Source organism: Lepidochelys kempii, chromosome 26 (genome assembly GCF_965140265.1).
Source record: "Lepidochelys kempii isolate rLepKem1 chromosome 26, rLepKem1.hap2, whole genome shotgun sequence".
Taxonomy (NCBI): Eukaryota; Metazoa; Chordata; order Testudines; family Cheloniidae; genus Lepidochelys; species Lepidochelys kempii.
This window is the reverse complement of record NC_133281.1, coordinates 15,415,483-15,438,916: the sequence shown is the minus strand read 5'-3', so window position 1 is coordinate 15,438,916 and position 23,434 is coordinate 15,415,483. Positions and strand designations below refer to the sequence as shown.

The 23,434-nt window shown below is 63.2% G+C and overlaps 2 protein-coding genes across 8 annotated transcripts in view; one reads left to right on the top strand and one right to left on the bottom strand.

The window, feature by feature from the left end:
- Positions 1 to 23,434, top strand: part of GGCX (gamma-glutamyl carboxylase) — a 27,635-nt gene extending 4,201 nt beyond the window's left edge. Inside the window, exons 1-15 of one of the 4 annotated variants that reach the window (XM_073325140.1) lie at positions 1,012 to 1,124; positions 2,660 to 2,860; positions 4,894 to 5,052; positions 12,044 to 12,209; positions 13,544 to 13,622; positions 14,440 to 14,546; positions 15,482 to 15,645; positions 16,177 to 16,454; positions 18,448 to 18,579; positions 19,654 to 19,805; positions 20,271 to 20,440; positions 20,708 to 20,838; positions 21,133 to 21,280; positions 21,532 to 21,727; positions 22,579 to 23,433. In XM_073325140.1, the coding sequence (XP_073181241.1) occupies positions 1,097 to 1,124; positions 2,660 to 2,860; positions 4,894 to 5,052; positions 12,044 to 12,209; positions 13,544 to 13,622; positions 14,440 to 14,546; positions 15,482 to 15,645; positions 16,177 to 16,454; positions 18,448 to 18,579; positions 19,654 to 19,805; positions 20,271 to 20,440; positions 20,708 to 20,838; positions 21,133 to 21,280; positions 21,532 to 21,727; positions 22,579 to 22,735 (2,268 nt within the window). In that variant the 5' untranslated portion in view covers positions 1,012 to 1,096 and the 3' untranslated portion in view covers positions 22,736 to 23,433. Of the gene's footprint in view, positions 1 to 1,011; positions 1,125 to 2,659; positions 2,861 to 4,893; positions 5,053 to 12,043; positions 12,210 to 13,543; positions 13,623 to 14,439; positions 14,547 to 15,481; positions 15,646 to 16,176; positions 16,455 to 18,447; positions 18,580 to 19,653; positions 19,806 to 20,270; positions 20,441 to 20,707; positions 20,839 to 21,132; positions 21,281 to 21,531; positions 21,728 to 22,578 lie in introns of those variants that run through there. The other 3 variants (XM_073325141.1, XM_073325143.1, XM_073325142.1) reach the window with 3 other exon arrangements.
- MAT2A (methionine adenosyltransferase 2A) overlaps positions 5,529 to 23,434 on the bottom strand; it is a 33,994-nt gene continuing 16,088 nt past the window's right edge. The window contains exons 9-10 of one of the 4 annotated variants that reach the window (XM_073325145.1): positions 11,000 to 11,077; positions 5,529 to 5,700 (exon numbers count right to left, since the gene is read on the bottom strand). In XM_073325145.1, coding sequence (XP_073181246.1) covers positions 5,619 to 5,700; positions 11,000 to 11,077 — 160 coding nt within the window. In that variant the 3' untranslated portion in view covers positions 5,529 to 5,618. Of the gene's footprint in view, positions 5,701 to 7,352; positions 7,369 to 9,947; positions 10,059 to 10,999; positions 11,078 to 23,434 lie in introns of those variants that run through there. The other 3 variants (XM_073325149.1, XM_073325146.1, XM_073325148.1) reach the window with 3 other exon arrangements.

The window sequence follows — 23,434 nt, the reverse complement described above, 5'->3', positions numbered from 1 at the left end:
GGAGGCGTTGTATTAGGTTTGACCCCCCAATCCCCTGCTCAAACCCATAGATCACACTCCCTTCCCAGAGCCAGGCATGGAACCCCACTCCCAGAGCTGGGAAAACCCAGGAGTCCTGACTCCTGCCACCCCCAGCCCTAAGCACTATACCCCACTGGAACCCAGCCCTCCTGACCCCAAGGAGGACCCTTCTTCCCCCAGCCCACACACTAGTTCTGCCCGGTGCCTGTAGCAAACCAAGTTGCCACATTAATTTCACGGAAGAGGGGGACAATCTGATTGGCGCCCCACTCCGAACGAATGTCTCCTTATCTCAGGAGAAAGGAGAGGAGGCCTCGTGGCACCTTAGAGACTAACCGATTTATTGGAGCGGGAGCTTTCCTGGCCCACAGCTCCCTGCATCGGATGCATCACGAAAGCTACGTGTTAGTCTCCAAGGCGCCACGCGTCCTCCTTTCCTTTTGGCGGGTGCGGGCGAACAGGGCTGCTGCTCTGAGCCCCGCCGGGAGGGCTCAGCACCAGGCCGGGACCTGCCCCTCTCCGCAGGCTGCGCACCCCGCCAAGCGCGGCCAGCAGGGCCCGAGCCAGCCCGGGAGAGGCAACGTGGCGCAGCCCAGGCCGCAGGGTGGGGCCGGGCCTGGTCAATACACGGGGGGGCCCACGGGCTGCAGCAGGCGGGGAGCCTCCTTGCTGGCTGTAGCACGAGCCCCAGGCCAGCACTTGGGGGGCGCTGCGGGTCCCCGGGGGGAGAGGGCCCGGGCGGGGGGGCCCGGGGGCGCCAGGACCCCGAGCGCGGGGCTGTCTGGGAGCGGGAGGACCCAGGCGTCCGGGATAGGGCCCGCGGGGGGAGGGGCCCCGCAGCGGGAGGAGGCGGGGCTGGATGGGGCCCCGGACGCCTGGGTTCCGCCCCAGCCGTGCCGTGGGGAGGAGACCCCCCCGGGGCTGCCGGAAAGCGCCGCCAGGGCCCGCCCCGCGCTTGCGACACTCGCCCGCCCCGCGCTTTGCGGCCGCCGCGCGGGTGACGTGTCGGCGGCCGAGGAGCTCGCGCTGGAGCGTCTCCTAGCAACCGGGGCGGGGCGCGGGGACCGCGCGTGAGATGGAGCCGCAGCGGGGCCGCGCGGCAGGTACCGGGGTTCGCAGCCGGACTCCTGGGTTCCCGCCCGGCGCTACAGCCCCCCCCGCCCCGCCCCGCGCAGAGGGACCCGGCCCGGGAGGGAGCCGCGTGCTGGGTCCCGCCTGGTTCTCAGCCTGCCCGGGGCCGGGCTGCGGGTCGGGGGCCGGCGAGGGGGTGGGGGTCGGGAGTGGGGGGCGCCGGGGGGTTGGGGGTGCGGGGGCGCCGGCTGGGCCGGCGGGGGGCTGCGGGTCGGGAGTGGGGGGCGCCGGGGGGTTGGGGGTGCGGGGGCGCCGGCTGGGCCGGCGGGGGGCTGTGGGTCGGGAGTGGGGGGCGCTGGCTGGGCCGGCGGGGGGCTGCGGGTCGGGAGTGGGGGGCGCCGGGGGGTTGGGGGTGCGGGGCACTGGCAGGGCTGGCGGGGGGCTGCGGGTCGGGAGTGGGGGGCGCCGGCTGGGCCGGCGGGGGGCTGCGGGTCGGGAGTGGGGGGCGCTGGCAGGGCTGGCGGGGGGCTGCGGGTCGGGAGTGGGGGGCGCCGGCTGGGCTGGCGGGGGGCTGCGGTTCGGGAGTGGGGGGCGCTGGCAGGGCTGGCGGGGGGCTGCGGGTCGGGAGTGGGGGGCGCCGGCTGGGCTGGCGGGGGGCTGCGGGTCGGGAGTGGGGGGCGCTGGCAGGGCTGGCGGGGGGCTGCGGTTCGGGAGTGGGGGGCGCCGGGGGGTTGGGGGTGCGGGGCACTGGGAGGGCTGGCGGGGGGCTGCGGGTCGGGAGTGGGGGGCGCCGGCTGGGCTGGCGGGGGGCTGTGGGTCGGGAGTGGGGGGCGCCGGCTGGGCCGGCGGGGGGCTGCGGGTCGGGAGTGGGGGGCGCCGGCTGGGCTGGCGGGGGGCTGCGGGTCGGGAGTGGGGGGCGCTGGCAGGGCTGGCGGGGGGCTGCGGGTCGGGAGTGGGGGGCGCTGGCAGGGCTGGCGGGGGGCTGTGGGTCGGGAGTGGGGGGCGCTGGCTGGGCCGGCGGGGGGCTGCGGGTCGGGAGTGGGGGGCGCTGGCAGGGCTGGCGGGGGGCTGTGGGTCGGGAGTGGGGGGCGCTGGCTGGGCCGGCGGGGGGCTGTGGGTCGGGAGTGGGGGGCGCTGGCTGGGCCGGCGGGGGGCTGCGGGTCGGGAGTGGGGGGCGCTGGCAGGGCTGGCGGGGGGCTGCGGGTCGGGAGTGGGGGGCGCTGGCAGGGCTGGCGGGGGGCTGTGGGTCGGGAGTGGGGGGCGCTGGCTGGGCCGGCGGGGGGCTGCGGGTCGGGAGTGGGGGGCGCCGGGGGGTTGGGGGTGCGGGGCACTGGCAGGGCTGGCGGGGGGCTGCGGGTCGGGAGTGGGGGGCGCCGGCTGGGCCGGCGGGGGGCTGCGGGTCGGGAGTGGGGGGCGCTGGCAGGGCTGGCGGGGGGCTGTGGCTCTGTGAGCTGATCCTACGCCTAGAGCCCTCGCTATCCTGCTGTCTGGGACACTAGGAACCCCCCTCCCCCCCGAATAAAGAAGTGACCGGCCCTGCACCCCCACTCTCCCGGTTGGTTTGCAGCTGCCCTGCTGGCAGAGTCCTCGCCCGGCCGCCGGCAGCGCGATGGTGACGGGGCGCCGGAGCCCACCCAGCAGAGGAGCAGTTGGGCTCAGCGCTTGCTGGGCTTTGAATGGGCTGATGTGTCCAGCTGGCCCCGCTTCGTCTGCCTGCTCAACAGACCCACGGACCCGGCCTCCCTGGGCGTCTTCCGCTTCCTGTTCGGTGAGTGCTCTGGGCAGGGCACATGCCCCTGGCATCCCTGCCCCTCTGGGGAGCCTGGCTGGTGACAGGGCACCTCAGAAATCATTAGTGCCGGCTCTGAGTGTCCAGGGTCCTGTGTCCCCTGGGGGCTCTAAAGTCCCTTGAGTGCTCGGGCAGTTGGTGCTCAGTTTATTTCCCTTCTCTGGGTGCAGGAATTCCCCTTCCCTCAAGCCCAGCCTCCCGATCTCGGGGCACTCCAGGTGGGTCAGTGTTGTTCTCCCTGTTTATGGGAGGGAAATTGAGGCACAGAACAGCTAGAGGGAGAGCAGAGCTGGAAAGAGGACCCAGGAGTCCTGGTACTTTGCTCTCACTGCTCCTCGTGCTGCGTGGGGCTCCAGAGCAGAGAAGTGCAGGAGTCCCTCATCCCCTGGCCTGTCTCCGGGCCCAGCGCTGTCCCTGCTTAGCACAGTCCATACAGAGGAACCCATCCCTGGGTTACCCAGCCCCCACTGACTGGGGTGCGGTTTGACGGCCCACGTGGTGCTGCTGCAGGTCCTATCCAGAACCTCCGACGCCCCCCCAGCCAGCCACAGCCTCCCCACATCCCGTCCCACCCACCCTGCCCTGCCATTGTCTGGCTGCCAGCTGGTTCTGCTGGCCATTGGGGGCGGGACTAGTCCCTGTTCCCAGCCCTGGGCATTGCTGGTTTTGCAATGTGGTTAGGGCCAGTGTCCTCTGCTTGTGGGGGTGGGGAAGGACTTTGGCCTCAGAGTGCAGGGGAGGCCCCAATTATCAGGAAGGAGCAGATGTGGTGGTCCCAGCTCTCTCCCTCCAACACCCCTCCTTCCAGTCAGATCTGAGGGGTGCCCTCCCCTCTGGCCCCCCAGTGCTTGGACACTGGGGGTCTCCCCAACCCCCTGACTCTAGCCATCCCAGGGTGGGGTGGTGCAAGGCATCTTCCCCCCACCCCCAGGGCTCAGCCTAGGGATCCTGCATGGTTTGCAACAAGCCTGGTGGGGAAGGGGTTAAACCCTCCATGCTGGTCAAAGGGGCCGTGTCCTGCCGTGGGGGTGTGGGTCTCCTATGAGGGGGCTCCTGGACTTCAACAAGGAGGGTTCTGGGGTCATGCTGTGAAGCAGGGACAGGCTGGGTCAGCACTTGGATGGGAAAGCTTTTTGGAAAAGGGGGCTCAGTTGGGGGTGCTGTCCTCTCAGAGTCCGGGCTGACCCACTGTCCCAGCACGGTGCTAGGGAGGGGGCTGGGAGCCAGGACTCCTGGGTCCTGTCCCCAGCTCTGGGAGGGAAGTGGGTTAGAGTGGGGTGGGGGAGTTGGTAGCCAGGACTCCTGGGTTTGCTGCCCAGCCCTGCTGTCTTACCCTGGGCAAGTCCGTTTCACCTCACCCTGGCACCTTTCTCAAGTGCTCTGTTCACGTGATATGGCTCCTGCTGCCTATGGCAGTCTCTCCCGATCCTTAGTGGCCCCACTGGATCCCTGCCTGTGCTGGACCCCGGGGTTACTAGCAGGCTCCCTGCAGAGGCCGGATCTCCAAGCTGCTCTCTGGGCCAGACCTGGGGCTTCCTCCCAGGGCGGGACAGCAGGATCCCTGCTGCGCTGCAACAGCCAGTGAGATCAGCCTTGTGGGGAGGCAGGACGCCTGGGCTCCTGGGGGTGCCCCGGGCAAGTCCCATCCCCTTGCTGTGGCTCAGTTTCCCTGCCTGTGACAGGGAGGTCACTGCACTGAGCCACGGGGGTTGGGTTTGAGTGGAGGATCCTCATGCAGGTGTTTGTCGTCAGGTGGGTGTGTGGTGGGGTGGGGGTGGCTCCCGGCTCAGCTTCTGTGTGGCTGCCTCATCACCGGGGTCCTGTGGCCGGACTGGGCTGGGTGGGCAGCAGGGCAGTGCCCAACTGCATGGGCTCCTGGCCGCAATCCCTGCTCTGCCTCTGGGGCTTGCCAAGCCTGAGGGGCCCAGTTAGCTCTGGGCTGGACATGAGTGATTGAGCAGAGGTCAGGGGGACCCTCCCCAAGACTGACACCGCCTCTGCCCGTGTCTAAGGGTTGCTGATGGCCCTGGACATCCCGCAGGAGCGTGGCCTGAGCTACCTGGACCACAAGTACCTGGATGGGCTGGAGGTCTGTCGCTTCCCACTTGTGAACTTCCTGGAGCCCCTGCCGCTGGACTGGATGTACCTGCTCTACGCGGTCATGCTGCTGGGTGAGGGCACGGGGCCAGGGTTGGGCGGGGGCTGGAGGAACTGGAGAATCTGGGGGTGTGACGTTCCCCTCTGGTGCTGTCTAGACCAGTGATCTGCTAGGTCTCTCCAATCCTTGAGTCTGGGAGACAGCTTTATCCTGCTCTGCTGAGAGAACCCCCACTCCTGGGCTGCTCACGCTCAGCCTCTGGCACATAAGATGCTCCTTGGATTGTGCAACCGAATGACACTAGCCAATATCTCCGGTCCCAGACACAACCCTAGGAAACCTCTGTCTTGCAGTGTCCAGTTGTGCCCGCTGGATGCTGCCAGCTTATATGAGTTTGTCAATTTAACAAAGAAATTGATATGTACCAAGCTTGTTCTCTCAAGGGGAGTCTCTGACACACTGCAAACCAAACGTACTGCTTCAGGTAGAAACAACAAACAGATTTATTAACTATAAAGGTAGATTTAAGTGATTATAAGTCAAAGCACAAGAAGTCAGATTTGGTCAAATGAAATAAAAGCAAAACGCATTCTAAGCTGATCTTAACACTTCCAGTGTCCTTACAAACTTAGGTGCTTCTCACCACAGGCTGCCTGGTTGGTCTTCAGCCAGGCTCTCCCCTTTGATCAGCGCTTCAGTCGCTTGGTGGTGGTGTCTGTAGCTGTAGGTGGGAGAGAGGGAGCAGGGCAAAATATCTCACCTTTTTATCATGTCCTTTCTTTCCTCCTGGCTTTGTGCCCCCCCCCCTCCCCGAGTCCGGCGAGCATTACCTCATCACAATCCCAAACTGCCCAAAGGAAGGGGGTGACTCCCTCTAGCATCTAACAGATTCTTTTGTTGCTGCCTAAACCAGCGTCCATTGTTCCTGTGAGGCTGGGCTGGGGGGGCTGTGAACTGGAGAGTTTTTGCATGGGCTGGCTTTAAGCCATGAGGATACATTTTCAGCCACATAACTATATACATGAAATTATAACCTATAACCTTACTATAACATGACTGTAACAGGGTTCATAGTGGTATCCATGTTAGTCTGTATCCGCAGAAAGAATGAGGAGTACACATCCGACAAAGTGGGCTGTAGCCCACGAAAGCTCATGCTCAAATAAATGTGTTAGTCTCTAAGGTGCCACAAGTACTCCTTGTTCTTATTATTGTAACAATCACTGTCACATCACTAGAACAACCATGCTCAGGGCAACATGAGCCTTCCGAAGACACCCGACATGACAAACTTTGCATTGGATCCCACACAATCATGTTACAAAGATTAGAATCATAAACTATCAGGGTGGGAAGGGACCTCAGGAGGTCAGTGAGTCCAATCCCCTGCTCAAAGCAGGACCAATCCCCACTTTTTGCCCCAGATCCCTAAGTGGCCCCTTCAAGGATTGAACTCACCACGCTGGGTTTAGCAGGCCAATGCTCAAACCACTGAGCTATCCCTCCCCCCCATGGGGGTGTAGGGTGTTCCCCTGAGGTACAGAACGTCACACCTCCCCTCTTAGTTTACTGCAAGAGGGCTAGTCACTGACTAGGTCAAAGGCAGTTTGTGTTATAATTCTCTTGGCATCCAGCCATTAAGGCCATGAGGCAGCGTGCCTCAGTTTCCCCATTCACACACTGCAAACCAGGTTTTTTATGGTTTCTCTGCTGTGATAAGCTTTAAACCTGTTTACAGGTATTAATTGAAAAGTAGCATTATCATAAGGTTTCACATCCGTGTCGAAATTCTTATCCCCAAAACTTAACATTAATACCAAAATGGGTGTATACAAATATCTTTATGATACTACGCCCTCTGTTCAGTTAGTGTAGTTTGAGGTTAGTTTGTTCATTACCCATGGTGTCCTTTGACTCTTTTCCATGCAATCAGTCACTGGCTTTTCCTTCCCTCCAGCGTTTCGCTCTGTGTGGGCTCTTAATTTAATCATGTTTCTGGCTTTTTTGATATCTCGGGGTCTGGCAAGATAAGGGTCCAGGGGGATCCTGCACATTGGCTGGCCCTTTGGGGAGCGGTCTCCCAACCACAGGGCTGTACATATGTAGGAAATCCAGCTCCCTTTTCAGGTTACCCTGTGATTCCAACTCCCTGCACTGAATCCTTCCCTGCCCCCGAGAGGGCTGTGATCCCTGCTCTGTGGGATAAGTGTGTTTATCCTTTGATCAGATGCACCTTTCCCCAGCACCTTTTCCATAACTGCTCCATGTGTCTCACCTGCCTGGGGGACCCCCCCCCCCAAGAGCGTTAGATCATCTGTATTCTGACAGACGACCACTTGGCAATTTCCTGGTCCCAACTCCTCTGCTGTCACAGGCGTTGGAGCTGCATCTTGATGTAAAGAGACACAGTTACTTTCCAAACAGTTATCAGGAATAGCATTCTGAAAAACTGGAACCTGTATTGGGGTGCCCTCCACCACCCCTTTCTCTGTCCCTGGGAAGTCAGCTGTGTGACTGCTCCCCTCCGGGAGGTCAGTTACACAAATCCCTCTCAAAACCTGACCCAGCCATCCTGCTAGTGTCCTGGGCATCCTGCCCCAAGTGTCTAGGGTGGAGACATGCCTGTACCCCCACTGTTCCTTCCCCCGTTTCCTCCTCTGGGCCCCCTCCCAAGACACATTTCTCTGTGCTCCCTAGGAAGGGTTCTATCTTTTGTTCAGCTGCAGAACCCTGCCAGCTAACAACTGGGACAGTTTCCTTAATCACTGACCACCCCTCTCCTGCCCCTGCGCCTGAGGGCATGTCGCCTTCTGCTGGAAAGGAGCTTGTCTCAGCCCCTCCCATGCTTGGAAGCACCCTGCTTCCCTGTGTTACAGCGTCACAGGAATCCTCACCCACCTCAGTGGTTTCTGAGATTCCCTGCCCCTTCTCCGGGCTCTCCTCTGGGACCCATTTCTCTCTGCTCCCTAGAGCTGGGTCTGTCTCTGGTTCAGCTGAAATTTGCTGGCCGCTAACAACCTGGACAGTTCTCTCCCTGGCAGGCATCACGCCCCCATCCCTTCCCGAGGTGCTGTTGCCTCCAGCTGCAGTGCAGAGATTGGTCTCAACCACCCTCCCGCCTGGAACCATGTGGCTTCCCCCTGCTGCTGAAGAATCAAGGAGACTCCCTCCCATTCTCTCAGCAGTTCCCGAGACCTTCCCCTTTCCCTCGAGGGTCCCAGCATAACACTTGCTCCTGCTGCAGGCAAATACTTTAACCTGAGCTACACGGAAAAAATCATTCCCCAGGAGCAGGTCGACTAGGAGGTGTTCTATTACCCCCACAGTCAGAACACTTTCCAAACCTTCCCAGACCACATGGATTTTAGCTAGTGGCACAAGGAATCTGCTTTCACCCTCCCCCACAATCTCTGCCATTTGGCCAGGTAACATACTGGCCTTTGGGACCACACCCTGCTTAACCGGAGAGATCTGGGCCCCTGCATCCCTCTGCCCCAAGCGTTCCCTGCCATCGATTTGGGCAGCCGTTACATGCTCCATATCTGGTTCTGCAGAGGCTAACCTCACAAAACCAACATGATCGGTTTCAGTGTTGAGGGCAGCAGAACTAACAGGAGCTATTGGTTGCCTGCTTCCGCCCAGCACACGGCGTTTATTCCTCAGGGGATCAGTGGAATCACACCGATAGCACCTTCTGGGCTCGTCTGCTTTTACAGGAGGTTTGGGATAGGAGTTACCAGTGGAGGACTGTTTTGGGGTAAGGGAATGTTTAGGCTCCCAGCCCCCTTCTCTCTTCCCAGGGGCAAAATGGGATCCTCCCTCCCTCCAGTTTTAAACCCTCTTTCTGTGGCCTGCCCTCAGTAGATGCCTGAGTCTGTTCAAAGGCATCAGCAAAACAAGGCATCTCCTCCAGACTTTACAGCTTTGTCCCATAGACCAGAGGTGGGCAAACTACAGCCCACGGGCCACATCTGGCCTGTGGGACCCTCCTGCCCAGCCCCTGAGCTCCTGGCATGGGAGGCTTGACCCCGGCCCCTCCCCTGCTGTTCCCCCTCCCACGCAGCCTCAGCTCACTGCACTGCTTGCTCAATGCTCGGGGTGGTGGGGCTGCGAGCTCGTGGGGCAGTGAGCTGCGGACCCCAGCCTGACCCGGTGCTCTGTGCTGCGCAGCATGGCTGCCTGTCCTGGTGCAGCCGCGCCGCCAGCCACCGGTGCTCCAGGCAGCATTGTAAGAGGGCAGGGAGCAGGGGGGTTGGATAGAGGGCAGGGGAGTTCGGGGGTGTGGATAGGGGTTGGGGAACAGGGTGGTTGAATGGGGGCAGGGGTCCGAGGGAGGGCAGTGCGGAAGGAGAGGGGAGGTTGGATGGGGTGGTGGGGGGCAGTTAGGAGTAGGGGGGGTCCGGGGGCGGACAGGGGACAGAGAGCAGGGGCTGGATGGGGCAGGGGTCCCTGGGGGGCTGTCAGGGAACAGGAGGGTTGGATGGGGCAGGAGTCCTGGGCGGGAACTCTGGGGGGCGAGAAGCAGGGGGGGTCGGATAGGGGGTGGAAGCCAGGCCATGCCTGGCTGTTTGGGGAGGCACAGCCTCCCCTAACCGGCTCTCCATACAATTTCAGAAACCCAATGTGGCCCTCAGGCCAAAAAGTTTGCCCACCCTTGCTGTAGACACTGCTTTACATCAGCCTTACATACGCTTAGGCAATGCTCTTGAGCAACAAGATCCAACATTCCCTCAAAACTTGCCACCTCCTTGCCCCTCACCCATTTTCCCAACAAATCTTTGATTTTGTTTACATATTCCCCATACCAATATCCCCCTTAAGATTCCTAAATTTAACTCTGTATGTTTCAGGGGTGATCTGAAAACTTCGCAAAACAGTATCTTTAAATGTACAATCGTCTAAAGCATCTTCAATAGGCATTCCACTGAATACATTTCGAGCGTTACCAGTTAATTTTGCAATCAGGGTAGGAACTCTCTTATCATCAGGGATTTCATGTATTACACACAGCCTTCGAAGGTAGTCAGATATTCAGTCATATCATCGTCCTCTCTGTGTGCAGGGCATAAGTGTTCCCACCTGTGGATTTTTGGAGTGATAGGAGTCGTTGGAGTCAGGGGTCCTGGTTCTGCTTCTCTAGCAGGTCCAGCTGGTGTTTTCTCTCCCTCTCTTTTACTTCCATGGCCCTTCTGTGAGCAGCTGCCTCTCTGGCCGCCTCTTTCTTTTTCCTTTATCTCCAGTTTTTGCAGTTGCAATAATCTCTGGGGCTCCTGCTCTTTTCTACAGACTAAAAACCTTCGCAATCGCTTCGCTGCTTTCACTCATTTCCCTGCTTTTCTGTCCCGATTTCCCTTTCCCGAAATAAGCAAACAGAAAATAACAAACTGTGACCTCCTTCTGACAGTTCTTAGCCACTGCACTTCAGACTCACTTAAAATCACAAATATCAGTGCTTAAAGTGTGAACTTCACTTGGAGTAACAAGCTGCACATACACCCTCCTCGCTGCGCCACTGTGATGTTCCCCTCTGGTGTAATCCGGACCGGTGATCTGCTAGGTCCCCAATCCTTGACTCTGGGAGCCAGCCTCACCCTGCTCTGCTGGGAGAACCCCCACTCCTGGGCTGATCACGCTCAGCCTCTGCTATGTAAGCTGCTCCCAGCTACTTGCAACCGAATGACACTAGCCAATACCCCCAGTCCCAGACACAACCCTGGGAACCTCCGTCTTGCCGTGTCCAGTTATGCCTGCCTGACACTGCAAGCTTATATAGGTTTGTCAATTTAACAAACAAATCTATATGTACCAGGCTTGTTCTCCCAAGGGGAGTCTCTGACACACTGCAAAGCAAACGCACGGCTTCAGGTTGAAGAAAGAGATTTATTAACTATAAAGGTAGATTTAAGTGATTATAAGTCAAAGCACAAGAAGTCAGATTTAGTGAAATGAAATAAAAGCAAAACGCATTCTAAGCTGATCTTAACACTTCCAGTGTCCTTACAAACTTAGGTGCTTCTCACCACAGGCTGCCTGGTTGGTCTTCAGCCAGGCTCTCCCCTTTGATCAGCGCTTCAGTCGCTTGGTAGTGGTGTCTGTAGCTGTAGGTGGGAGAGAGGGAGCAGGGCAAAATATCTCACCCTTTTATCACGTCCTTTCTTTCTTCCAGGCTTTGCTTCCCCCCCACCCCCCACTTCAGAGTCAGGCAAGCATTACCTCATCGCAGTCCCAGACTGCCCAGAGGAAGAGGGTGACTCACTCGAGGGTCTAATAGATCCTTTTGTTGCTGCCTAAACCAGTGTCCTTTGTCCCTGTGAGGCTGGGCTGGGTTTGTCCCATACATGCCCTGATGAGGTGTGAACTGCCTCTCTGCTCTTGGAGAGTTTTTGCATGGGCTGGCTTTAAGCCATGAGGACACGTTTTCAGCCACGTAACTATATACATGAAATTATAACCTTACTATAACATTACTGCAACAATCACTGTCACATGACTAGAACAACCATGCTCAGGGCATCATGAGCCTTCCGAAGACACCCGACATGACAAACTTTGCATTGGATCCCACACAGTCATGTTACAAAGATGAACACGGGGGTGTAGGGTGTTTCCCCGAAGTGTAGAGCGTCACAGGGCGGTACTGAGGGATCAGAGGGTCACGGGCTGGGCTGGAGGGAATCGGGGGGACTGGGGGAGGTTGGGGCGGATCAGTGGGTCACAGGCTGGGCTGGGAATATTGGGGAGATCAGAGGGCTGGAAGCTGGGCGGGGGAGATTGGGGGGTGCAGTGTCTGAGGGGCCCTGACCAGTTTAAGATTGGGGCTCACGCCCCATTTGGGGGCAGGGGGCTTGCCAGGACCATCCCAGACACAGCCATGCCAGGATTGCTCTGCTAGCTTTTGGCCCTCTGCCCTATCCTGCCCCCCAGGCTGGTCCAGGCCCCTTGCAGGGCTAGGCTCAGAGCCATGGCCAGCAGAATGGTGCTGGCAGCATGGGGTCCAGGCTGGGGAGCCCCGGGGAGGGAGGGGAGATCCCTGGCCCCTGCTGAATCCCTCCTGCTCGTCCCAGGTGCCCTGGGGATCATGCTGGGCTGCTGCTACCGGCTGAGCTGCCTGCTCTTCATGCTGCCCTATTGGTACGTCTTCTTGTTGGACAAGACGGCCTGGAACAACCACTCCTACCTCTACGGCCTCCTTGGCTTCCAGCTCACCCTCATGGACGCCAACCGCTACTGGTAGGGTCGGGCTGGGGGTCGGCGCTCTTGAAACTGGCTTGGACTCGGCCCTTTCTCCCCTCGGATCCCCAACTCGGCCCCTGGCCACGCCCAGGACCCTGCCTGCCTGCTGGGTGCTGACACTGCTGCTGATCGTGGGGGCCCTGGCTGGGACCCGGCTGGGACCCAGAGTTGGGGGCCAGGCGGCCTGGCTCTGTCCCTCCAGCCAGAGGTGTGGCAAGGCCCCAGGGGCCCTGGTACCTGAAGTGGGGGGCCCTTCAAAGTTCCAAAGGCTCTTTCCCCTCCTGGAGAATGAGACGGGCTCCATCTTGGCACAGCGCCCAGTGCAGGCTGTGGGCACACAGAGCCCTTCTGTTCACACGGCGTGCGGGCTGGCTGGGACATAGGCTGCATTTCCCAGTGCAGCAGCCCTGCCGAGACGCCCTCACTCTGGTAGCTCTATCACGTGTGAGAGTCTCCATGATCCGCTTCGTGGGCAATGGCGCGGTGAGGTAAAGCAGCCGCCTGCAAAACCGAACCAGGTTCCTCCTGCCGCAGACTGTGCGACAGCAGTAGGAGATCTGCCAGGCTACTGCCGAATACACGTCGCGAGCAGGCCTGGGGCTCAGCTTCTGGGAGCCAAGCCGCACGCTAAGGGCCGGGCAGAGCCCAAGGGCGAGGCACCACTGTGTCCTTCCAGGGTCACATTGGTGCCCCTCTTCTGGAGCTGCATGACGGTTCAATAGGGATTGGGCCCCAAATCTTTATACCTGAACCCCCCATTCTGCCCAGGGGAAACCTTGCAATCTGAGCATCAGCTGCATCTGCTTTGCATTGCCCAGTCGCATGGCTAAGCCGCGTTGACACAAATAAACCTACCCCCCTTGGAAGTGTGGTCGCAGCTCCCCGATTAAACCCAGCCCAGCCCTACATCCCCAGCCTTTGCAAAGCTCCTCTGACACCTGGGCCCTTCTACATCACTGTCTGCGCCAGGCACTTACGGACTCTGCTTCCCTATCCTAGAAATGGCACCTGACCTGCAGCAGATCCAAATCCATGGGCCAGACGGGACCACTGTGCTCAGATAGTCTGACCCTGGATAGCACAGTCCAGGCAGGGCTGGCAGAGCTGCCGGGAGCAGTCCTGGAGCCATGGGTGGGGAGCAGCTGGGGAGGGGGCCGGAGCACTTCCCCTGTAGCCCAGCTGGGGGCCGCTGCCCAGCCTGCACTAGCTAGGCCGTGGCATAACTACCATGGGGCGCGCGGTGGGGCAGCCGTGGCTGCACCGCTCACCACCCTGGCTGCAGCCCCCTCGCTGGGCCGGCCGCACCCTGACAGAGCGGCTCCTTCCCCCAGGTCCATTGATGGGCTCAGGGACCCACGGAAGAGGAATGCCCACGTGCCCCTGTGGAACTACACAGTGTTACGCATGCAGGTACGGGCAGGGGGTGTCCATGGGTGCTGTGTGGGTCAGCCTCCCCACACCCACGCTGCCTCGCTCTGCCCTGCAGGGGAGCACTGCCTCGGCCCCTCTGTCGCTGTGTCCTGGCGGCTGGGAGGTGACTCCCAGCAATGCCCTCCGCCCTGGGTGCCGGTCAGGACCCCTGCTGGGGTGCGGCCGTGCTGGGGAAATGGGCCCCTTTTATCTGGAGTCACAGCCGGGGGCCGGCCCTGCTGCTGAAGGGGCGGAGAATGCTGGTGCAGTCCCTGGGGCTGGCCACTAGGGGCAGCAGCGCACAGAGCACGTCACTGCCTGGGAGGGTGAGCGCAGCAGGACTCACCCCCCAAAACCTCAGTGTTCTGTGATGGATTGGGAGAGGGGATGGCTTGGGTAGGGGGGCTGGGAGCCAGGACTCCTGGGTTCTCTCCTCAGCTCTGGGAGGGAAGTGGGGTCTAGTGGGTTAGAGCGGGGCAGGCTGGGAGCCAGGACTCCTGGGTTCGCTTCCCACCTTTTCTGTTGACTCACCGTGACCTTGGGCCCATCCCGTCCCCTCTCTGCCTCAGTTTCCCCACCTGTGGGGGAGGGATAACAATACTGAGGTGCTCTGAGGCCCTGGTAACATAGGTGCAGGTAGAGATTATCCCCCTCACCTGTAAATGGGGCCCTTCTCTGTGAGCTCCCAGGGCCGGCGCTCATCGGTTGTCGCTTTTTGCCTTGTGCTGGCTGGCACTGAGTGGCGGGGCCCCGGGGCCAGGCACTGGACAGACCCCGCGCTGGCTGGGATTCGTCACAGGAGCTTTGTGTCACCTAGATCTTCATCGTCTACTTCATTGCGGGCATCAAGAAGCTGGATGCTGACTGGGTGGAAGGCTACTCAATGGGGTCGCTGTCCCGCCACTGGCTCTTTGACCCCTTCAAGTGAGTGTTGGGGTGACGGGGGCTGCCCCGGGGGTTCAGCATCCCGCTGGGGTGCTGCCACGGCAGACATTGGCACTGGGAGCAGTTGGCCAGTCACTAACACTGATCGCCCAGCTTGGCCAGTGTCTGCACAGGGACCTCCGTCCCCCCTTCCACGACTCGGCCTGAGCTGGGAGCTCACACATGAAACACATGGGCTCACACCAAGTCACCCGCACACGAACAAAACAGGCCCCTGCCCAGAAGTTCCCCATCTGACATCAAGGGAGGCGGGCTGGCTCCTCTGGGTTTGCTTTGTGCCCCATGCTTTGGACGGGAGGGGGTCACTTACTGGCACTGGGTGACATGGGACTGATGTCTGACTCCCCTGTGTCGCCGGGCATGGCCCTCCTGTATGCTGGACCCCTGCCATGCTGGGCAGACCATGGTGGTGGGGAGAGTTGGGAGATAGATGCCCCCCAAGTCTTTGCACCAACGGTACAAACGCAGGACAATCTGCCCCAACCTCCGAGATCTGGGGTCCTGAAGGCTCAGGGCTGGGATCTAAATGGGACCAGGCAGACCCGGGCTGGGGACCGGGACTGTAACAAAATGAAGGGGACATAGGGAGAGGGAAGGGGCCGTGGAAGTTCAGGATGGGGTGGGGGCTGGGGGGTTTGGTGCTGTGTGCGCGGGGGCTGGGGCCTGTATTTCCCTCTCTAGCCCAGCCAGGGCAGCCATCGCCCCCCGGCTGCCACTGGTCAGTGCCATCGAGGGGCTATGGCATGACCAGCCCTGCATCCCCAGGGGCTGCTCGGATACGGGGCTTGGTGCTGCCATGGGGCGGAGAACACAGGCGGTCCAAGGAGGGGGGCAGGCGACCTGCGGGCGGCTGCAGGGGAGAAGGCTCCCTAGTCGGGGCAGAGGGTGGGTCTCACCTTCGGCGTGCTCCCCAGGCTGGTGCTGTCAGAGGAGATGACCAACCTGCTGGTGGTGCATGGCGGGGGCCTGGTGCTGGACCTGACGGCTGGTTACCTGCTGTTCTTCGATGCCACCCGCCCAGCGGCGCTCGTCTTCGTTTCCTACTTCCACTGCATGAACTCACAGCTCTTCAGCATTGGTGTGGGGATGGAACCCAGGAGTCCTGCTCTCCATCCCCTGATGCCCACATCCCCCTCCCAGCACTGTGGAGAGAACCCAGGAGTCCTGGCCCCAGTCCCCCCTGCTCTAACCCACTTGACCCCCCTCCCCTCCCAGCACTGGGGAGAGAACCCAGGAGTCCTGGCCCCAGCCCCACCCTCTAACTCACTCAACACCCCCCAGCACTGGGGAGAGAACCCAGGAGTCCCAGTCCTGCGCTCTAACTCACTCGACGCCCCCGCCCAGCACTGGGGAGAGAACCCAGGAGTCCCAGCCCCGCGCTCTAACTCACTCGACGCCCCCGCCCAGCACTGGGGAGAGAACCCAGGAGTCCCAGCCCCGCGCTCTAACTCACTTGACGCCCCCGCCCAGCCCTGGGGATAGAACCCAGGAGTCCTGACTCCCTGCTCTAACCCCTCCAGTCCAGCCCAAGTGCCCTGCCCAGCCGTTGCCCCTGGCCTTGCCCGAGGGGAGGGGAGTTCCCTGGCTGACGTCTCGGTTCTCCCCACAGGCATGTTCTCCTACACCATGCTTGCCACCAGCCCCTTGTTCTGCTCCCCGGACTGGCCGCGCCGCCTGGGTGCCAGGTTCCCGGCCTGCCTCCGAAGGCTCCTGCCCTCCTTGGAGCCGCCGCAGCCCAGCGAGGCATGTGTGTACGGGGGGCCTGAGCGCAAGGGCCGAGGCAGGGGGGAACGAGGGCCAGGGCTGCGCCAGAAGCTGGGGGCCCTCTTCACCGTGCTGTACGTGCTGGAGCAGTTCTTCCTGCCCTACTCCCACTTCATCACCCAGGTAGGAGCCCCCACGCAGCCCAGGGCTCCGGGGACTGCTGTGGGGAGGGGACGGGGGTAGGAGCCCCCACGCAGCCCAGGGCTCCGGGGACTGCTGTGGGGAGGGGACGGGGGGTAGGAGCCCCCACGCAGCCCAGGGCTCCGGGGACTGCTGTGGGGAGGGGACGGGGGTAGGAGCCCCCACGCAGCCCAGGGCTCCGGGGACTGCTGTGGGGAGGGGAGGGGGGTAGGAGCCCCCACGCAGCCCAGGGCTCCGGGGACTGCTGTGGGGAGGGGACGGGGGTAGGAGCCCCCACGCAGCCCAGGGCTCCGGGGACTGCTGTGGGGAGGGGAGGGGGGTAGGAGCCCCCACGCAGCCCAGGGCTCCGGGGACTGCTGTGGGGAGGGGAGGGGGGTAGGAGCCCCCACGCAGCCCAGGGCTCCGGGGACTGCTGTGGGGAGGGGACGGGGGTAGGAGCCCCCACGCAGCCCAGGGCTCCGGGGACTGCTGTGGGGAGGGGACGGGGGTAGGAGCCCCCACGCAGCCCAGGGCTCCGGGGACTGCTGTGGGGAGGGGACGGGGGTAGGAGCCCCCACGCAGCCCAGGGCTCCGGGGACTGCTGTGGGGAGGGGAGGGGGGTAGGAGCCCCCACGCAGCCCAGGGCTCCGGGGACTGCTGTGGGGAGGGGACGGGGGGTAGGAGCCCCCACGCAGCCCAGGGCTCCGGGGACTGCTGTGGGGAGGGGAGGGGGGTAGGAGCCCCCACGCAGCCCAGGGCTCCGGGGACTGCTGTGGGGAGGGGACGGGGGGTAGGAGCCCCCACGCAGCCCAGGGCTCCGGGGACTGCTGTGGGGAGGGGACGGGGGTAGGAGCCCCCACGCAGCCCAGGGCTCCGGGGACTGCTGTGGGGAGGGGACGGGGGGTAGGAGCCCCCACGCAGCCCAGGGCTCCGGGGACTGCTGTGGGGAGGGGAGGGGGGTAGGAGCCCCCACGCAGCCCAGGGCTCCGGGGACTGCTGTGGGGAGGGGAGGGGGGTAGGAGCCCCCACGCAGCCCAGGGCTCCGGGGACTGCTGTGGGGAGGGGAGGGGGGTAGGAGCCCCCACGCAGCCCAGGGCTCCGGGGACTGCTGTGGGGAGGGGACGGGGGTAGGAGCCCCCACGCAGCCCAGGGCTCCGGGGACTGCTGTGGGGAGGGGAGGGGGGTAGGAGCCCCCACGCAGCCCAGGGCTCCGGGGACTGCTGTGGGGAGGGGACGGGGGTAGGAGCCCCCACGCAGCCCAGGGCTCCGGGGACTGCTGTGGGGAGGGGAGGGGGGTAGGAGCCCCCACGCAGCCCAGGGCTCCGGGGACTGCTGTGGGGAGGGGAGGGGGGTAGGAGCCCCCACGCAGCCCAGGGCTCCGGGGACTGCTGTGGGGAGGGGAGGGGGGTAGGAGCCCCCACGCAGCCCAGGGCTCCGGGGACTGCTGTGGGGAGGGGACGGGGGGTAGGAGCCCCCACGCAGCCCAGGGCTCCGGGGACTGCTGTGGGGAGGGGAGGGGATGGGCCCCCGGAGAGGAAGAGCTGGGGCCAGTGGAGGGCAGCGCTGGGAGCACACAGGGAAGGGGCAGTGGGTGCTGGGGTGCTGCTCCTCCAGGGGCACGCTCAGCCGGGGGGACAAGCCAAGACCCCTGGCCTGGCAGCGATTGTGCTTCCCCCCCATGTAGCCCTGGCTGATGCTTTGTGGCAGGTCAGCCTGCGCCCTCCCCAGCCGGGTGACTTCCCCTGGGAGCTGGGTGGCCACGATGGCTGGGCCCCCCGCCCGGTGACCAGTGGCCCATGCGAGCTGCACAGACCCAGTGGGGTGCCCATGGTAGATGCGCCACAGCAGCCATATCCCCGACTGCCCAGCAGGGGGTGGCAAAACAGCACAAAGCAGCTCCCTGGGAGAGCGGCTTGAACCCCATCGGATGCTGGGTTGGGGGGATCCCCGATGCATCCCCCCAGCGGGCTCCCGATCCCCCCGTGCTTCCCGCCAGGGCTACAACAACTGGACCAATGGGCTGTACGGCTACTCGTGGGACATGATGGTCCATTCCCGCTCCCACCAGCACGTAAAGATCACCTACCGGGATGGTGCGACTGGGGAGCTGGGCTACCTCAACCCCGGGGTAAGTGACCCTGCTGCGCTCTGGGGCGGAGCCAGGACCCCTGGGTTCTATTGCCGCCACTCCCTGTCTCAGGTTCCGGCTCTGCGCAGCGAAGGGGACTGGACAATCAGTCTGGCCACCTGTGTCCAGCGCCCTCACCGTGGCTGGCTGTGTTTGGTGCCCCAGAGAAGGTGGACATTAATGGTCATTAACAATATTAATTAGCATAGACAATGGGGGCTCCTATCTGAGGGTCTCAGGACACTAAGCAAAGGCGGGCCCAGGCCATCCCTGTTATATGGATGGGGAAACTGAGGCATGGGGAGGTTTTTGACTGAAGGTCACAGAGGAAATCTGTTACAGAGCCAGGGCTAGAACCTAGGAGTCATGGCTCCCAGTGCCTCCCACCCCCCAGTCTAACTCACCAGACTCCAGTCCCTTCCCCAAGCCCTGGATAGAACCCAGGAGTCCTGCTGACTCATCTTCCCCAAACTCTGCTTATTGGTGTGTGGTTCCCTCCCCTTGTGTCCCAGCCGGAGCCACCTGGCTGGGATGCAACTGTATCTGGGGCTGGGAGTCAAAAGGGGGGGTTATTGGTTTGTTTAAATTCCCATGGCGTGAAATGTGGGATTCAGGCCTGGGGGAGGGTCTCTGCTGGGGTTCTCCCAGTCCTGTGCTCAGGCATGACTCTGTCCCTCAGCAGATGATCTGCCTTCTCTGCTGGTCTGCCTGAGCCTTGCAGACATGACTGAATTTCCCTGCCCCTGTTACAAGTGGGGAAACTGAGGCACTGAGCAGGGAAGGGACTCGCCCAAACTCCCCCAGGGAGTCAGCCGCAGAGCTGGGACCCAGGAGTCCTAACCCACAACCCTGTGCCTTACACAGAGGCCTGGCCTCCCTCTGAACCCATGGCACGGGGAGGTCAGAGCTGACTCAGCCCCGAAAGGCTGCCGGCTCAGAGGCAGAAGCTCGTGGGGATGGAAATCTCTTGAGCCCCTCCCTGTGCCCTCAGGCTCCCGGGACTTGGGGGGGGGGGATGCCCCAGGGGCTCCCCAGAGCTGGGTGTCTGGCACCGGGCTCACACGTGTCCGGCAGGTGTTCACGCAGAGCCGGCGCTGGAAGGACCATGCTGACATGCTGAAGCAGTACGCCACCTGCCTGAGCCACCTGCTACTCAACTACAACGTCTCGCAGCCTGAGATCTACTTTGACGTCTGGGTCTCCATCAACGACCGCTTCCAGCAGAGGCAAGTGCGAGGGCCCAGGGGGCCCAGGACAGCTTGGGCAGCACACAGCTGCTGCTGGGGTCCTGCCTGCCTGTGCTGGCTCAGCATCACACACACGTGGACCCAGCCAGCCCCACGCCCGCCTTTGGCTGTCCTCCATGAGGGCGAGGACGGAGCAGAGGGAGGGGCTGCTGGGTAGCACTGCACAGAAGGACTGTGTGTATATTGGGGCAGGAGGCTTTGGCATTGCCATGCCCCAGCACAGGGTGTGCTGGGTCCCATCACAGACCAAGACTGGCAGTTGGCACTTCAGGGACTTGATGCCCCTTCTGGCCTGCGATGACCCCGGGGCCGGCTGCAGTTTGCTGCCTGGCAGCCAGCGCTGCCTGCTGCCCCAGGGGAGACAAACCAGGCGGGGAGCTGGGTACCAGAGCATCCTGCCAGCCCAGCCCCTGGCATGCTCACTGGGTCCCGCTTGCCGGCCAGGCTCTTCGACCCACAGGTGGACATCGTGCGGGCCGAGTGGTCTCCCTTCCGCCACACTCCGTGGCTCAAGCCGCTGCTGGTCGACCTGTCCCCCTGGAGGACGAAGCTGCAGGATATCGAGAGCTCGCTGGACAACCAGACTGAGGTGGTTTTCATCGCTGATTTCCCAGGTACCTGCCTGCAGCCCGTTCCCTGGGGGGCTCCTGTTACTAACAGAACAACCCTCCTGGCTCATCAGCAGGGCTGGAACCCGGCACCTTCAGAGCACAAACCTCAGCCACTGCAGCTTGACCTCAAGGAGCTGCTCCATTGCCGGGGGGCTGAAGGAGGCTGTTAGCCTCTCCTGAGGAGCTGCTGCCAGTGTGGGTCACGGGTATGGGGGTGGGTCCCAGTGGGGCTGTGCTCACCATCCTTCATGTCCCCTTCAACCCTCCCAGGCCTGCACCTGGAGAACTTTGTGAGTGAGGACCTGGGCAACACGAGCCTGCAGTTGCTGAAGGGGGAGGTCGTGGTAGAGATCGTCAAGGAGCAGAGGAACTACACGCTGCAGGAAGGGGACAGGATGCAGGTGAGGGCTGGGCTCAGGGGATGGACGTGGATCCCAGCCTGTGTCCCCGCCTGGCAGGAGGAGAGCCATGGAGGGTGGCTGGTTGGTTCTGAGCCCAGGTCTGCTAGATACGCTGGGGGGGCCACGGGAACTGGGCCTGAGGGTTCTGGCCTCAGATCTGGGGGAGGGGATCCTCCCCCCAAGCTGGGAGCTGTGTTCTGGCTCAGCATGTCTCCGGGCGGGGGCAGAGAGTTGGCTGGTTCTCAGCCCACTTGGCCTGCTGCCACTTGCTGACCCCGCCCCCCCGTGTCCCAGCTGCCCCCAGGCGAGTACCACAAGGTGCACACGGTGTCGCCAGAGCCCTCCTGCTACATGTACGTTTACGTCAACACCACGGACGTGGCCCTGGAGCGGAACCTGACCGAGCTGCAGGAGCTGCGGGACAAGGTGCAGAACGGCAGCGGTGAGTTTCTGGGGCCCTGCTAGCTGGGGGCACCTGGCTCCTGGCCGCTGGGGCCGGCACTCCCCCTTGGCCCAGATCCCCTGGAGCCCTGCTGGGGGGCGTAGCGGGTGGAGATCCCTCGCGCTGCCTGCCAGTGGCTGTGTCCCTGCCAGGCAGGCAGGAGGTGCCGGTATTCCTGCCATGGGACGCTTCCCTGTGGCGTATGGGCCCCTGGGGGTGAGACGCCATCTCAGGCCTGCCCCCTGGTGCAGAGACGGAGCCCCTGCCCCCAGAGCTGCAGCCCATCCTCGATGGCGCCCTGGGGGACACCCCGCAGCCGGACCCCGTCGTCCAGGCATTCGTGCGACGCCAGCAGCGACTGGAGGAGCTGCAGAGACGGCGAAACGCCACGCTCGGGGCACGGCTGCAGCGCTTCGCCGCCAGGAAGTGCTTCCTGTTCCGCCGGAGGTGAGTGCCCGGTCACACGCCGGCCCCCCTACCGCCCCCCCGCCGTACTGCCCCCCCCACGTGCCAGCCCCCCCCCGCCGCCCTATCGCCCCCCCTGCCGTACTGCCCCCCCACGTGCCAGCCCTCCACCGCCGAACCTCCCCCCCCGCTGCCGTACTGCCCCCCCACGTGCCAGCCCCCCACCGCCGAACCTCCCCCCCGCCGTACTGCCCCCCCCCACGTGCCAGTCCCCCACCGCCGAACCTCCTCCCCCGCGGTACTGCCCCCCCCACATGCCAGCCCCCCGCCGAACCTCCCCCCCCCCACGTGCCAGCCCCCCCACCGCCGAACCTCCCCCCTGCCGCCGTACCGCCCCCCCTCGACGTGCCAGCCCCCCACCGCCGAACCTCCCCCCCACTGCCGTACCGCCCCCCCGAACCTCCCCCCGCCGCCGTACCGCCCCCACCATGTGCCAGTCCCCCACCGCCGATCCTCCCCCCCCACTGCCGTACCGCCCCCCCTCGACGTGCCAGCCCCCCACCGCCAGTGCCCCGCTGCCGAACCTCCCCCCCACTGGACCTCCCCGGCCACAGTTCTGCCACTGCACCCACCTCCTCACAGTCAAGGGCCAGCACCTCACCGCTGTACCCTGCCCCCGCCCCCCCATCACGTGATCGGCCCCCACCACTGCACCCATCTCCTCCCAGCCACGGGCCAGGCCCCCTTCGCACAAGCCATGACACCCTAGCTGCCAGCCCTTCCCTACTCCCTCTACCCCAGCAACATGAACCACCCCCCCTCTGAGCTGAACACCCCTGCAGATGCCCCTCTGGGCGCATCTCCAGCCCTTGCTCTTTCTCTTCCCCTCACAGCTTCCTGATGACCTGGATTTCGCTCAGGAACCTGGTGCTGGGGCGCCCGTCCCTGGAGCAGCTGGCGCGGGAGGTGGCCTATGCCAACATGCAGCCGGAGGCAGGCGTGGCAGGGACAGAGGGGGTGCAGAAGGAGCCAGAGCGGGCTGAGCTCTGACCTTGGGGGGATGGCCCAAGGACACATTGCAGACAAGGGATCCCCTCCCCCCAACCTCAGCTTGATGGCCCAATGCTCCCTGGGATAGGCGCACGTCCTCAGGTCCTCCCGCTTCTGCATGGCTGATAGGGAGCAGTGCTCACGCAAGAGGGACGAGCAGGGCTGGGAATGGGCCACGAGGCCCCTGCTCACAGCCTGAGCCCCTGGTGAGCGTCAGGCCTGGGCCCACAGCGCACACAGCCTGAGCCCCACGCTGCCCACGGCTTGGCCAGCTGTCTGCCCCAGGGAGAAACCGAGCTTGGGTGGAAGGGAATCGCCCCACAGCCTGGCTCGGTGGCAGCACCTACTGCCAGCAATATGGGGGAGAAGTGTGTGAACGGGTGGGTGGGTAGAGCACGGGGCTCGGAGCCAGGACTCCTGGGTTTTCTCCCCAGCTCTGGGTGGGGAGGGGAGTCGAGTGGTTAGAGGAGGGGTCTGAGGTCAGGACTCCTGGGTGCCATGCCTGGATCTACCATGGACTCATTGTGGTGCTGGGGACAGACTTGCCCAACACTGAGCTACCTCGTGGGGAGGTTGGCCAGGTTGGGGTCATTCGGCAGGCGGGGCTGCTGTCTGATCACTGGGGGTGGGGGGAAGGCTTCTGTCTCAATGGTCTTAACCCTTTTCTCCCAATAAAGCGCCTTGTTTCTAAACCTGGGG